This window comes from Passer montanus, unplaced genomic scaffold (genome assembly GCF_014805655.1).
Source record: "Passer montanus isolate IOZ18808 unplaced genomic scaffold, ASM1480565v1 scaffold12, whole genome shotgun sequence".
In the NCBI taxonomy this organism is placed as follows: domain Eukaryota; kingdom Metazoa; phylum Chordata; class Aves; order Passeriformes; family Passeridae; genus Passer; species Passer montanus.
Window position 1 is genome coordinate 13,713,486 of NW_024358722.1, and position 15,183 is coordinate 13,728,668.

At 35.6% G+C, this 15,183-nt stretch overlaps 1 protein-coding gene across 1 annotated transcript in view; it reads right to left on the reverse strand.

The window, feature by feature from the left end:
- USH2A (usherin) overlaps window positions 1-15,183 on the reverse strand; it is a 372,312-nt gene that overhangs the window by 60,530 nt on the left and 296,599 nt on the right. Inside the window, exons 56-60 of the mRNA XM_039697803.1 lie at window positions 10,127-10,234; window positions 9,396-9,579; window positions 8,468-8,625; window positions 995-1,153; window positions 198-360 (exon numbers count right to left, since the gene is read on the reverse strand). Of these exons, the coding sequence (XP_039553737.1) occupies window positions 198-360; window positions 995-1,153; window positions 8,468-8,625; window positions 9,396-9,579; window positions 10,127-10,234 (772 nt within the window). The remainder of the gene's footprint in view (window positions 1-197; window positions 361-994; window positions 1,154-8,467; window positions 8,626-9,395; window positions 9,580-10,126; window positions 10,235-15,183) is intronic.

Below are 15,183 nucleotides of genomic sequence, written 5' to 3' on the forward strand. Positions count from 1 at the left end.
GGAAGATGATTCTTGTTTGAGATCCTATTCCCAACATGGCCATCCAATAGATCAGCTTCTCACCTTAGCATTTGAAAGGTAATATATATATATATTGTTTCAAATATACTTCTACACCTTTTTTCACCTCCCAAAAAATCAAAGAATAAATGAACCGTTAAGTAGGCCTAAGAATCTGAGGTGATAAGGGCATTTACCTGTAGATAAAGTAGTTAGTAATGATGCCATTTGGTTTCCTGGGTGGTGCCCATTTCACTTCTATGAGTGCAGGTCCAATTGCTTTAACAACAGGTGGGCTCAGTTCTCTGGGAGGTGCTTCAGCAGTTCTTGAATATGTTTGACCACCCACGCCACACCCACCTACAAAAACAGATGTTTGTATAGGGATAAGAGCTTTTTCCTCAACAAAAAATACATTTAAAGAAAATGAACATCAAGTAAAGAAGCTGCTGATGGAAATGGTGTCTCATTTCGCTGTTAAACACTCATTTGAATTACCACAACTCTACTGATTAATTACTCCTGATTTTCAGCAGTGTGAGTGAGGAGAAAATTGGTTCAAAATTGTCATTTTAGAAATACTTATCTCAATAATTTTTTGAAAATTTTCATCAAAGACAGAATTTCTAATTTTTGGGCTCTTCTCTCCTGTCTTTATGATCACCACTTCCTGTTGGTGAGTAGTTACAGAACTGATTCAGTTCTGTACATCCTCTTTCAAAGATCTTTAAGCTGCTTGTGAAGAGCTTTTAATAAAGTGGCATATACAACCTAAAATACATATTTGAGACCTTGATTTGATATATTCATGATATATGGAGAAGTACACACATGATACATGGAAAAATATTTAATGCTTCATTCAGTGCTAGGCCTTCTTTTTACTAGGAAAACATTTGACTCCAATGTAAAAGAATTTAATCTTTTTTGCAGAGCTGCATCTACCTGGAAAATCCCTTCCAGCCGTACAGATTAGTGTTATAAATTGCCTTACCACTCTGGCATGCCTGTATTCTTATCTCATAGAGGGTGTAGGGATCCAGGCCATCGACAAAGGCAAAATGTGCGCGTCCTACTGGCTTCACCAGCAAAGTGGGACGGCTCGCATTTAGTAGGATGTTGTATTCCAAAGGCACATTGACAATGAATATTCCTGTTGCGAAACCGAGAGGAACCAGTGATTATCCTAAACATTAACAACAGTGCAGGGCAACTTCAAAGAGCCAATTCATCGCATGCAATTTTAAACATAAGTCCCCTCTGGAGGTTTTCCCTACTGCTTCTTTTGAAAACTACAATCATTTAAATATAAACTGAAATGGATCCATCTGCAGATTGTAAGTAGAAGACAGACATTATGCTTCTTAGGTAAGAATCAAAATTCAATTCAATCAATGCCTGTTTTGCAATTGCCACTTCTGGGAAGACCAACCTTATGACTTGGAACCAGGCAGCTTCTATTTATTTTGGAGGAGTAACAGCTACTAAGCACTGCTGTTTGAATAGTCATATGATCAAACAAGTGAATTGCAACCATTCAGCAAATTATGCTTTTTTCGTCCAACAGCAGTAGCTGAGTGTAGGTTCTTAGCCTGCTTCACCAGTAGAATACAATACAATAGCTTGAGCCAAGAAACATGTCATTTTAAATGATGTAAAAATAAATTCTTCAGTTTTGTTAAAAAAACCAAACCAAAAACAACAAAACCTCTCAGTTTTTGGTATTTGAATTCAAGAAACATATAATTTTAAATTATGCAAAAAAATTATGCTTTTGTTAAAAAAAACCTCTCATTTTTTAGTACTTGAATTCAAACATTTTCTCCATCTATTCCTATTCTCATGATGTCAGTTCTTAATTTTCCAGTTTTCTTGAGAAGCTGAAAAACTCAGTTCCTTCAGAATAAGAAGCTGAGCCATATACCACCCCTTTAGAACAATAGGCAGATGTTCCTGGATGTTCTCTTTTCTTCTTCCACATGGCACCTCTAAGAGTTTTGGTTGATTGGTTGGTGGTTTTGCTTGATTTTTGGTTCCCTTGGGCATGAATATATTTTTAGGAAATGGGCTGTGTTTTTTTTAATTTTTGTCCACTGTAGACTGGTCTGTGCAGACAGCAGCAGTTTCATATAACCAAGAGAATGACCAAAGAAGAGTTTGTTTTAAGTGTGTTTCCTTCATTCTGCAGTCACATAAGGAACAGCCCTAAGAAAGGACAAAGTACAGACCAGACAAGGTTCATTTCTGAGATGAGTCAAGATATATCTGATCAGTAAAATCACATTTCTCTTTCAACACAACACCTACTTTAGATGTCACAGAGATGTCTTTGTGACTACAACAAGGACCAGATGCCTGTGAGCAGTTCTGAGACTTGCCCAGACCTTGAGATTCTTTCCTTTTTTAACTTTAGAAAACAACTCAGCTTTTTCTCCTAATTACAATTTTGGTCCTTTTCTGATAAAGCATCTACATTGATACTACTACCCTGAAGCTACAAAGAGCATTTTGTTTCCACTGTTGTTCATCTGTTAGATGGGTTTTTTTAGCTAAGTATGTATGTGAATATATATAACTAAAAACCAGAAGTTTGCAAGAAATCAGAGATTTACCATAGTTCTGGTACTATGAACAACTGATGCACTTTGAAAGATCAGAAAAATCTTTGAAACACCATGTTTTTACAATTCTTGTAAGAAAAAAAGAATATAAAAATCCCAAAGAAATAACATTCAGCTGCCTGACTAGATGCTAGACAAAGAAAATGCCATTACACTAAAAAGCTGAAAAATAGCCCTGAAGTAGAGCCATGACTTCAGTCTTATTCAACTGCACAGCTTTCAGGAAGAACAAAGATGTTGTTAGGAGCTGTTGGAAGAGGTGAAAGGAGAAGGAGACAAAAAATGCAGAGATTCCTATGTAAAATTTTCCTTCCTCAGTGTAAACGTTACAAGAAAAATACCAAGATCTAATCATTAAGAATGGAATAACAGAAATACAACTTTCTAAATCAAGGACGATGTTACAGAGTCAACCTCTGAGAGGTGATCTTGAGGTAGACTGGTTTTGCCTCAAAGAATATTATTTTTTGCCTGATGTATGGAAGACTAAATGCTCCAAAAGAGTGCACTTGAATTTGCAGTGGAAAATTTTTCCAGTAATTAAAAATATATTGTTAAAGACAAATAATAATTATTATTACTATTATTATTAGTAGTAGTATTTTCACCCTATAATTGGAGGGTCTGTAAATCATACAACAGAATATCTGAAAGAGTTTGAAATGGTACAGAGCACACCAATAGAAATCTTTATTTAGTCTCCTAGTTAAAGTCCCCTTCTTCTTCAGTCCTGAAAACTGACCAGACATTTCAGCTAGAAAAACCTATTCCTTTATGAGAATGATATAATTCAGTTTTTTGCATCTCATCAGTGCATTTATTCTAGGCAAAAATCACCAGAAACCTTTGAAACTGAAACTATTCAGAATGCTTGATTTCCCAAGGAAGATTAAATATAAACAAGGACAGCTGAATCCAGCCATCAGTATGCAGCTAAGGACACTTCTTTCAAAATAAATGACCTATCCAACAACATTTGACAGTGTTCAGTTCATATCAGAAATTATTTAAAAAAACACTACCTAACACCTGAAACACAAAATCTTAAAATCGTGATAATGTTGCACTATATTAGGAACGATACCAATAATAAATATGCTCAGGAGAAAAAAAATTCTTAAGAAGTGAAAATGAAATTGCAAATAAAATCACATAAACATTCTAAAAAATTCCAATGTCCACTGCAATTCTTCTTTGTTTTGATCAAATTCATTAACTTCAAAGATCAAAGGATCACTTCCTAATCTGAAAAAATGTAATATATATACTCTTACAACACAGAAACTTGAAAAAAACCCCTTTTGTTCAGAACTGCCCTCAGCATCTGCAGCCAGTCTGAAACCACTACCTTGTGTGCTCTGATGACTGAAGGAAATGAAATGGGCATATTTGTTAAAGTCATCTGGGAAACTACACGACTTGGTTAGTTCCAGAGTTCATAAATTTATGTCAGAATAAAAGGAACCGTAAAAGCACAAGTGAACCAATTTACCCTAAATGCAAATGGCAGTTTTGTTATTTGGTGTCAAAGTTACCATGAGCACAATGACAACCTGCCATAACACATTTTCATGTTCACTAAAGAACAAGGATTTAGTTGGTTAATATTCCCAGCAATACTCTTTTTCATAATTTACAACAACTAGATGCTGATAGGTTATTTAACATTTATGAAGTTAAGATGTAATCAGAAAAACCCTGATTATCTTTACAAATAAAAAAGTTAAATTATTCCACTTTTTTTTTTTTTCTCTGTGACTTCATTTCACAGCAGGTGCATATTTTGCAATGGGACAAATCAATCAAATGAAATCCCTCTTTTTTTTCTGGGCATATTTGGATAACATTTAATGGAAATTCTCTGCAAAACTCTGCAAATTAGGTTTGATGGCTCTGTGTACTTCAAAACTAGGCTAGGTCAAAAATAGAATTTGCAGCACAAGATGCTTAAAATTGGGGGTAAAAAGGCACAGACATACAGACTGATCACTCAGAATCTGTTTGAAGTTAATTGCTGAAAAATTGTTTACTATGACATGAAATCCAATCACAATTAAACAAAATAGCTAAACTTTTTCACTTACAGGAAACAAATACTGAAACAGGAACATCACCTCTTTTAAAGTAATATTTTAATATTTAAATTCACAAAACAAAACAATCTATTTGGCTTCCTCAGATTAACTATTTACATTATGCTTCAAATATCCAGATGTCTCAATCTGGTTTCATCAAGTATTCCCACCAAGACTCTGAAAACAGTAACAGCTGGAGATGCTGACTGTTTGCAAGATGCAGAACTTTGGATATTGAACTTGAAAAGCTTGTCTTACACAGAGATGGAGCAAACAATAATTTACTCAAAAAAAACAAAAATGAAAGAATGTGACATTGGCTTATAAAAAATTCCGTTTGCTAATCCACAAGAAACCAGGTTAGTTGGGGAAGCTGTGACAAATCCATGGTATTCAAATACCATGTTTGATCCCAGGAAGAATAAAGTAAGAATCCAGATTTCACACAATTCTAACTGATAGAACTGTCATTCTAACTGATAAGCAAACCTAGAGGTAGACAGAGTGTTATAACATGATGAAGAAGAAAATATTTTAACCCAGATGATCTTTAACACATGAAGCAGGTATCCTAGGAGCAGAGGACAGGATCCTATTTTGAGCACATTCAGCTTTCAAGTCACCACCAGCAGCAACTGAAGACATGCAGAAGGATCAGGCCCCCAGTGAGGACCAGTGGGGCTGTCAATGAGCTGGAATGCAGGATGGCTACCTGCCTACCTATCAATAAATTTATGGATATACCTTGGGGAAATCATACAGTGGAGTTTTTTCCATTTGGCTCTTCTGCCTCTATCCATGGCACTAATAGTTGTTCCATAATAATTGTAACATATCCCTCCTTAGCATATCAGTGAAATGTACCATACCTCTGAGGTCTTTGCGCTGAGGCAATGCCACACAAGATAATGGAGTACCTATTTCAGAAAATAAAGCCCTATTTTCCAGAGTGAGTGAGGTATATCAAGTATTTTTTCTGAATCCATCACTTTAACAACTACTGGGCCACCTTGCTCTTTAGCTAAGTCAGGAGTTTTGAAATGCTACATATCTATAAAGTCACAAGACTTAGATATATTACAGATGCTGAAATGTTATAACTAAACCATCCAAAAGGAAGGTCTGTGTAATATGATGTGTCTGTAATTAATCCTGAGGGTGATTATTTGATCCAAATTTATTACAGCAGATAAGACAGAATGCCAAAGCAGCCTTAATATCCACAGACAGGAAGACACTACGAACAGTACCTCCTCACCAAAACTTTGTTAATTAAAAGCACCTTTTTTACCTTGAGTCTACACCAGTGAAAGGAAGAGTTTTGTCCAAGGGTGACTGCCAAGCCTGACAATCCTTATAAATAAAGATGCATTCTAAGTTTGTAAGGAAAACCTATATTGCCTCAATGCAGCTTATTGTGAGACAAGGATTTATGCACAGAAAGACAATTGGTCAGAAAAAGAAAAACTAGTTACTCTACATACATGGACACAAATAAGGACAAGAAGCAGTAGACTTTATGCTAATCCTACCAAGCTGGGGATGTATGTGACCCCAAACACCTGTATGATAGGACATGTTAATGGGATCTATGCTATTCCAGAAGATCAGAACTTCCAGAATAGACCTCCCCCTGCATCCTCTGCAGTCTTACTCTGAAGGAAAAATAACTCTAGAAGCACAAAGGACCTCAGACTGAGCCCAAAGCAGGATTATGAAGGGTCAATAATTATTTTCCTAGCTTCTGCATAGAACTATGCTTCTGCCCACAGGTTTTAGCAGCATTAATAGCATTGTAGCTTCAACAACAATTCAGCAACATTCAGTAACATTTCTCTGCTGTTAGTACTCCCCATTCTTATAAGATCAGCTGGTGATCCTGAAGTGCTATAATAAAAGGAACAGCAAGATTTGCTTTCCTGTCTTTTTCTTAACTAGGAAGAAAATGAACTCTGTTCTAGCTGAAACCAGGACAATACCCAACAGAACACAGTATGAAAATCCCTTCTTCATATTAAAAAACCTAAATAATTAGCCCCAGAACTGGAAGGTAAAAAAATTATGAAATATCCACAGAAGTGAGATAAGTGTTCAAGGTGTGTCCCAGTATCTGGAAAGAAGGACACGTTCCTTTTCCATCTAAGGAGAATGATTTCTACAGATGTGTGAATACATGAACCCTGCATTTTCTGCAGATCCATAATGTCCAGCCTCCTCCTCCTCCTTCTGATTGTGTGGTTTCAGGAACAGACAGACCTTTGTATGTATCATCTTAATTGCAACATAATGAAATGTACTACACAGAGCCTGGTTCTCCTTGCACGCTTGTAACCTACTGTGAGTAACAGGAATTTAAGCAGCTGGAAAATGTCTAGAACAAAGATGAGCTTTTCTGGGAAACACCCCACACTTCACAGCCTATGCTATTCCAATACATTCTTATGTTTTAAATCTATTTATAATGTTGCTGAATATTTTGTACTTTAAATTATATTTATTATCAAAACTATAATACAGCATGAGTCACTTTCCAATAAAACCAACTGTAGATTACATGCCATTTGAATTCACCTGCCTTCTGCAGGGTTCTAAATCCTTTCAGGCAGTAGGGGGAAAAGTTTAATTTAAGATTTTAATCTTTTTCATATATTATAGCATTTCTATAATGGATTTTGTGCTCCTGAAAACTAAAAGACTGACAGCTCAGGGTATTATAGATTTATTAATCATTGCTTAAATGGGTAGAGTGAGCACTGCTAAGCACTGCCACAATACTTGCAATCCCATTCTTGAAGGCAAAATACTTTTTCTAGGTGACTTTATTTTTAATGCCAACTGACCCTTGCTAAGCAAGGATAAAACATCTTAAATAATTAAGAAAAAGAGATATTAAAAACTCCCGTGAATTCATTGATAAAACACATATGGCTATGATTGCAATATGGAAACATCTGAAGTTTCTAAAAAAATTGACAAAATTTTAAGTGAAAAAACCCCAGTATCTGCAATCTAGAAAACACCTTTTTGGAAATGAACTACACTAGACAAAAGATTGTTCATTACAAGGCTCTGATTGTCCCACAATAAATATAGCATATAATTTTTATAACATCGGTAAAGTGCTCCAATTACTTAAGCTATGACCTATATTGATGAAACATCATATAGCTTCTCTTACTAAAAGATTCTATAATTCAATTATTCCTTGTTAGCCCAGCTTTATAGCACTTGAAGGCCACCTGATCATGTTCAGAAGAGTAACTACAGGAAAAGTACTTCTGGGCCTTTGCTGATCCACCATATTGCAAGGTAACAAATCCAGAATACATTAAGGTGCTTGAGCAAGTAAAATTTACTCAATCAGGTCAAAGCTAGCACAGGATCTCTGTCACAAAACCTAAAAGGTTGTCAGGTTTCCCTGATGATAATTCAGGTTATCATGAAAAGAAAAGAAAACTCTTTTTAAAAATATTTTCATTAATATTTGCACTCAGTAATAGTTCATAATATCAAAACATGCAGGGTTTTGCTCAGCTAAACATCACAATACCGATGTCAAGTATCTAGATCAATATTATTAAAATAAAATGTCTCTTAAAATTTATTAAAATAAAATGTAGGACACAACAGCTTTAGATAGTGGGTATTTAAATAATTAAAACTAAATAGGAAGAATAAAAATATCAGAAGGATTCAGCTGCCTACCTGGATATACTAATTTTTCAATCTTTTCATTTTGCTAGAAAGTACTACATAGAAATACATTTTTACCTGGCACGTCCCAAGCTAGAAATATAGAATATGCATCAATTACTGTGACATTATATGGGACATGAATTTTCTCTGGCGTTCCTGCTGGTGTTTGTATAACATATTTATCACTAGTGTTGCTGCCACCCCAAGTGCTGGCTTCCAGCTGGTAAACATATCTGCACAAACACAAAAAGATCAGTGGACACTGCAGTTAGAAGCTTTAGGCATATCAGTAACAGAACACTTCCATGTTCACCAATTTAAAGTGAATACAATAAGTAATATATAATACATTTATAATACATAATATTTCTATATAATACAAATACTGCATTAGTGATTTTCACATTTAAGTTTTCTTAATGTGAGAAAAGTAACTTAGAATAATAACCATAGAACCTGAGATACCAAAACTCAAATACTAATACTAAATACTAATACTAAAATTCAAATTAGCTTACATAAGTAAGAGAAGTATTGATTCAAAAAGTGTCAAAACTAATTTCAGACTTACTTCTATAAAAATATCAGCAGTCACTTTTGAGCCTGTATGTTCAGTATGCACTGGAACCTTATATACTATGTGCAGTGCTGTTTGTCATGTAAAACCTGGCATTTTTCAGAGTATATTCCATGATGAAAAATACCTATCATTGAGCTACCAACAAACCATCCAAGAAAAAAAATAAATAAAAAAGCTTTTCTTCTTTGAATCACAATGACCTATTCTCAAAAACAAAACAAAAATTAAGAGTCCTTTGATTAATGTTTTTCTAAGATTTGAAAGACTCCCAAAAGTGCTCGACCAATTTTCAGTAATGAAGTAATATTTTAAGAGAGTTTTCTTTTGTTCACAATAAATTATATTTTGTACATTTCACTAACACAAATACCTATGTTTTTCAAGGTCTTTCACCTGTTAGCAGAGCTCTTTAACATGCCTTACCTACTGTTAGGCTGCAGGTTAACATCTGTGAAATTCAGGTCTGTACTGCCACCCAGGAAAATCTGCTCTCCATCACGGAATAATCGATAATGAGTAATGAGTCCATTGGGTTCCTCTGGTTCACTCCAGTACATTTCCACTTCTGTTGAGCTGACTACAATATGATGAGGTTTTGGCCATACCCCTATTAAAATCAAAAGGACACTATTTTAATTTTATGACAGAAACTCAAAGGTTTTTTTTTCTTTTACCATACTTGTGCTGCTGTTTTCAGCAATGTAATGAAGGAATAAAACATTGCCAGGGAGAATGACAGAATTTAACACACTTTCTGTATTTATTCTATAACAAATGCAACCAAGTAGACAAGGTAAAGATAAATGGAGAAGGAGGCCAAAGGCTGCTGCCTTTATGTGTTCAGTAGTCTCTGCATATTCATTTGTGCTTTAAAAAAAATTCATCTTCCAATTCTAACTTTGTTAATGAAACTAATGAACTTAGAGATGAATTTGGGGAAATTTTCACAAAAAGAAAGTAGAAATGCAGTGCCAGGCAGTAAAGAGAATGTGGCAAGATAGAAAAACTCCAAGAGAGATAGATTCTCTTGTGTAAATTTCTACATGATAGCTTGATGGATGACAGTGGAGTTGTGCACCTTGTTCATCCGTCAGAAAATACAAGCCCGCATGACCATCTCTTTGCAGTTCTGTAAGAATGACTTTCTCCCTTACCATGAGGAGCAGCTTGTAAAGTTTGACCTGAAAGTGGTTGGCTGGAAGCACACCCAGCAGATGTGCATGCAATAAGCACAAAGCTGTAATTAGTGTATGGCTGCAGACCTAAAAAGAGGAAACACAGTTTAGGCTGAGATGTTGACATCAATCATTCCAAGAATTATGTCTCTGCATAGAAAGTCACCGGACTTAACTTTAACTTACAGCATTTTTGGCAAACATAAAGTATGAGCTATTCTTATATTACACGTGAACAATACTGAAATGGAGAATTCTCACTGATTTAGACATATATCCTCTACTGAGTTAAAAGAACAAACAAAACAATTCAGACTGAATATCTGTCTATGCTGCAATGGATCTATGGATATCCCTCATATACCTGAATCAGCTTCAAATAAAAAAACTTAGATGACACTGGCAATGCAGAAAAACAACTGAAAGTGCAATTGCTTAGAGTTTTGGACTTGAAAACCTGAACAGCCTTTAATGTTTTGAAAATGTATTACTAATACATTTGCAATAATAAGATAATAAAATACTCACTTGTAGATGAAACCTTCTACTACATTGCAAATAAGTCCAAAGATACTTCTGTGACCTTCCCAATTTCTATTTTTTTATTTTCCCTCTATTTGATACAAGACTTTACAATAAATGCTACAAAGCAGTTAGAAGCTGAACTGACAAACAAGCCCTCATTACAAAATATTAATTTTAGTTACTTGTATTTTTTTAAATATTTTTTTGAGCTCAAACCTTCTATGCTGTACATCCTTGAATTAGATGAGAAGAAAATAAATTGCTTTGCCTTTTTCTTGGAAATTTTCAAACATCCTTGTGCTGTGTGTCAATGACTTCAGATTTCACATCAAATTGCCTGTGGCTTAAGAATTTGACTTTAGGGATCCTCATAAAATTGCACTCATAATCTGACTAAGATACTGAGCTTTTAGAATAGCCAATTTTTTGCACCCATTAAAGGCTTCTTGTAGTTAAATTGTTAAAGATGCAGACCACGACTACTGTGAGATCACCTTAGAGCTCAGCTTGAACTGATGATCAGCCTTCCTCACACAGCACCCTCCAGCCCACAACAGAGCACCTTTGCTAAACTATTATTTGAGATATTTCTCAAAATCGATCTTTAAGGTATCACCAGGCACAAACACTGAAAACCCCTTTCTCATATTTTTAAGGACCCCCTTTTTAACACCTCAGAATACATTAAATAAAGGTTCCTGTTCCTGAATGTAAAGGATACAAAAAGTACAAATTATACACAACATCTCTTTGAAAACATTAGAATTGCAAAACTAAGCACTCAAAAACTAGGAAATTCCAGTGACAAGATATTGTACAATAGAAACTGATCCTCTTTTGTTCACAGGCTTTGTGGCACAGTCCTTTCTAAAACTGCCTCCAACATGTGGTCTCCAGAGCCTGATTAATTGTCATTTGAGATTTTTTCCTGTAGTGCCCACCCCTAGAGCACACAGATGCTTTACTAACACCAACTTGTTGAGCATTCCAAATGTCTTAAAACCAAAACAAAAAATCCTCCCTAACCAACTCCATAAAAATAGAACAACTTCAGAATCAGGATACCGACTCAAAGAGACTGAGAGAACCAAAAATCTCCTTGGAGCTGCCAGGATTTGGGATTCCTGGAACCTGGCTGTCAGATACCTGGTGTTATGCAAAACTTTATATATGCAAGCACAACTGGTGCCTTCAGCTGTAGCTCTGAGAGCTCAGGAAATTCAATCGGCAAGACAATGAAAATGAAGAAGAGGTAGTTGTGACAAGCTGTGAAATACTGAAAAGTGCCTTCCTCTGCACCACAGCTTGAACAAAAATGAAAGCCCTGGATGTCAGGGCTCCACCTTCCCATGTTCCTGTTTCCTTGAAAGGGAATGTAACTCTGGGCAGGAGCAGAATTAGGCCCATCTACACTGAGACTCCCAGAAGGAATTAATCCACTAAACACAGTCAAAGCTGAGGCAGCAGTTCTCCATACAGGAGCTTCATTTTATTCCTCCCTGGAAGAGGCACAGATTGTGGACTGAATGAGGCAGTAACCCTATGAACAAATGACTGTACTGCTGTGTAATGTAGATTGTTTGTGTGGAAGAGGCTGAATTAGGATTATACAGGTCAATTCATAGGTATTTTACAGGTCAATTTTTAAGCATGTAGCTTTGTGGTCTTAACAGCATACTTTTGATATAGCTCCTGTATCTAAATGGAATTATTTACAGAACAATGCCATTTTGTGGCAACAAAAAAAGCCTCTTCAAGACCTTTGTTTATAAGCAAATCCTTGCTTACATCCAGTACCAAGATATTTTTATTAAAATATATTACAAACAGAGTGAAAGAAGAAGCAGCAACTACATAGGAAGGTAAAATACTGAAAGGAAGACATGCAGGCTGCTTAACAAATTGCACAAGATGTGAAGGAGAGAAAATAAAGACATGACTCAGAGGAACAGCCCTTGCTGTAACCTAATCATGAACTGGAAGAGAAGAAAAATCATCTGAGCAGTGTGTATAAAAGTAAGGAGGGAGAAAATGACAGTTGCAGACTGGAGAGAGGCAGAGGCATGGAGGAAAGCCAAGTATTTAACATTTCAGGATAGAAAAGATTACTGTGGCAACAAATTACTTGAATTCCCCTAAAGGGAGTCATGTTCACTTTTAAAGGAAACATGCATAATAAAGCAATACTCATTTACAACTACACTTAAAAAAAAAAAGAGCATTAAAAAAAAGCACATGGTTTCACTAAATTTATTAGCGAAATTCTGATGCCTTTAATTCTAGCCATATATGGAGCAATCACAGCTGATTTTTATCTAGATTATTAAAGCTTTGCATTAGATGCCTTGTCTTATGCATGCTTTGGAAAGCTCTGTGCAAATCTATATATGTGATTGATAATAAAAATAACAAGTAAAATAATATTGAAATATAAGCAATATTTTGCTTTTCTAATGTCTCTACCTGATTGTTCACCAGAGGATATTTCTCCCCTCCTCTTCTTTTTTGGTTTATTATTGTGGGAATTTTAATCTATTTTATTTATTGGTCAACTTAATCAGTCTATTATATTGTTACTGAATTTGTCATTTGCCAAAAGGCTATGGAACACTGGGGTTTTTTTTAAAGAATGTACTGTTCTATTAGCTAAATCAATTTCTTCTGATACTGTTTGTCTCCATTTGTGGGTATGGCTCCAGCAAGGACAGTAATTAGCTCCCAGGATAACGCTCCTGGGCCCCGCCATGGGAATTTTACTCAGGAGCATGCCAGATTGCTGACCACAGCCTCCCACAACCCCTTCACCCCCAAGAGTTCCTTTCAGATAAATATTATTAATGATTCTGCGCTGCATATGGAGATAGACCTGACCAGTGACAACACTTTCATATCTCTTCAGATTTCATCGCCCTGAAATGGAGAATATGTTCAGATGAAAAAAATTAAAACTATTCAGTCACAAAGTATACATACTATTGTTTCTTGTACTAAAACAAATATTCATTATCTTCCTTGGTTTTGACCTAAAAATGATTGATCCTACAAGTTGTTGATAGAGCCTCTTACTTGGGATATTAACTTTGATGTATTAAAAGGGGAGAGTTGAGAAGAACCTTTTCCATAAACCCACCTGCTGCTGCTGAAGAGGGCACTCTTGGCTTTCTTTTACAATTCCCCTAATTATTTTCCTCAGTCTTACCCTCTGCCTGGCCCCACTGCAAAGCATTAGCAGGCCCATTTGTAAAGTAGTAGTAACACAAAGTGAAACAATGCCATAACTGTCATCCAAATTGTTCTGTACAGGGTACTGGAAGTGTTCGGTAATAAATGATATAAAAAGGTCTTTTATTGACAAGCTGCCATGTGCTGTTTGCATTAGAGAATATGAGAAGATGATGGCTGCTGCCCCTAGGTCCCAGTGGCATTCAACTCAGTGAGATAGCAGAAAATGCTTCAGTTTGCTTAAAGCATTGATAACACCTCTAAATAATTAACTGAGGACTTCCTGTCTTCAATTACTTAATGCTTTTTTTAACATCTTGAGAGGATTATAAGCAATTTATGGATTTCACATGATGAGCACATTCACCACTATTCCCACAAAGCATTTGTGGGATCATGTTTCCAAAGCTTTGATGTAATTAAAAATAAGCAGCAAGACAATGGTGCTGTGGCAAGGTGCTCGCCTTCACGTCTGCCATTTGTGAGACCCGAGATTCAAGGTCTCCACAAATACTAATGCTACAGCTTCATTAATGTTCAACTGTTGCTCAGGGAAAACAGGCAGTTTTGGAGAGGGAAAAAAAAAAAGAAAAAGAAAAAATAAGGATAATGGGAAAATCAAAACATACATCCACAGGGAATAAGACAAACAGTTCAAACATTTGAGATTATGTATGAAGTGAATTTGATTCTTTTATCATATTCTTTTAATTTAGAGAGCAATAATTACCCACATTGCTAAATCGCTCTCATGAATTCCACATTATTACCCAAGGAAGCTCCTGCAGAAAATAGCAAAAGATTTGATTATGACTGTCAGGAGGAATGATCACTTATTTCATTCCTGGCTTAACATGGCCGCACTGAACAGTGGCTTAACAAAACAGGCACACAAAAGAAAAAAAAAAAATCTTTGTTTCTCAGAAATTAATTTCATTTCCTCTCACATCCAACTGCTAAGTATTGTTGGCATTAAAATGGAGACATAACTGCCTTGGAGGAGCATGAGAAATATTTTTCAACGGGCTTGATAAATCACTCCTTGTTAGAATGCTCCTTCTTTGCAGGGTAAACTTACAACAGCAATTACAAAATATGTACCACCAACTCTGGCTAATGTCTCATGTCCAGAAGCACTGAATATGGAGATAGGAGTAATACACTGTTGATCATTTCACACTTCAGCATGGTATTGTCAGAGAGGAACAGCAATCTTGCTCTTCTGTGAGTGACTACAGCAGAGCCAAACTATTTTAAAGCACTAAGAGATCCACCCTGGATCAGGACTC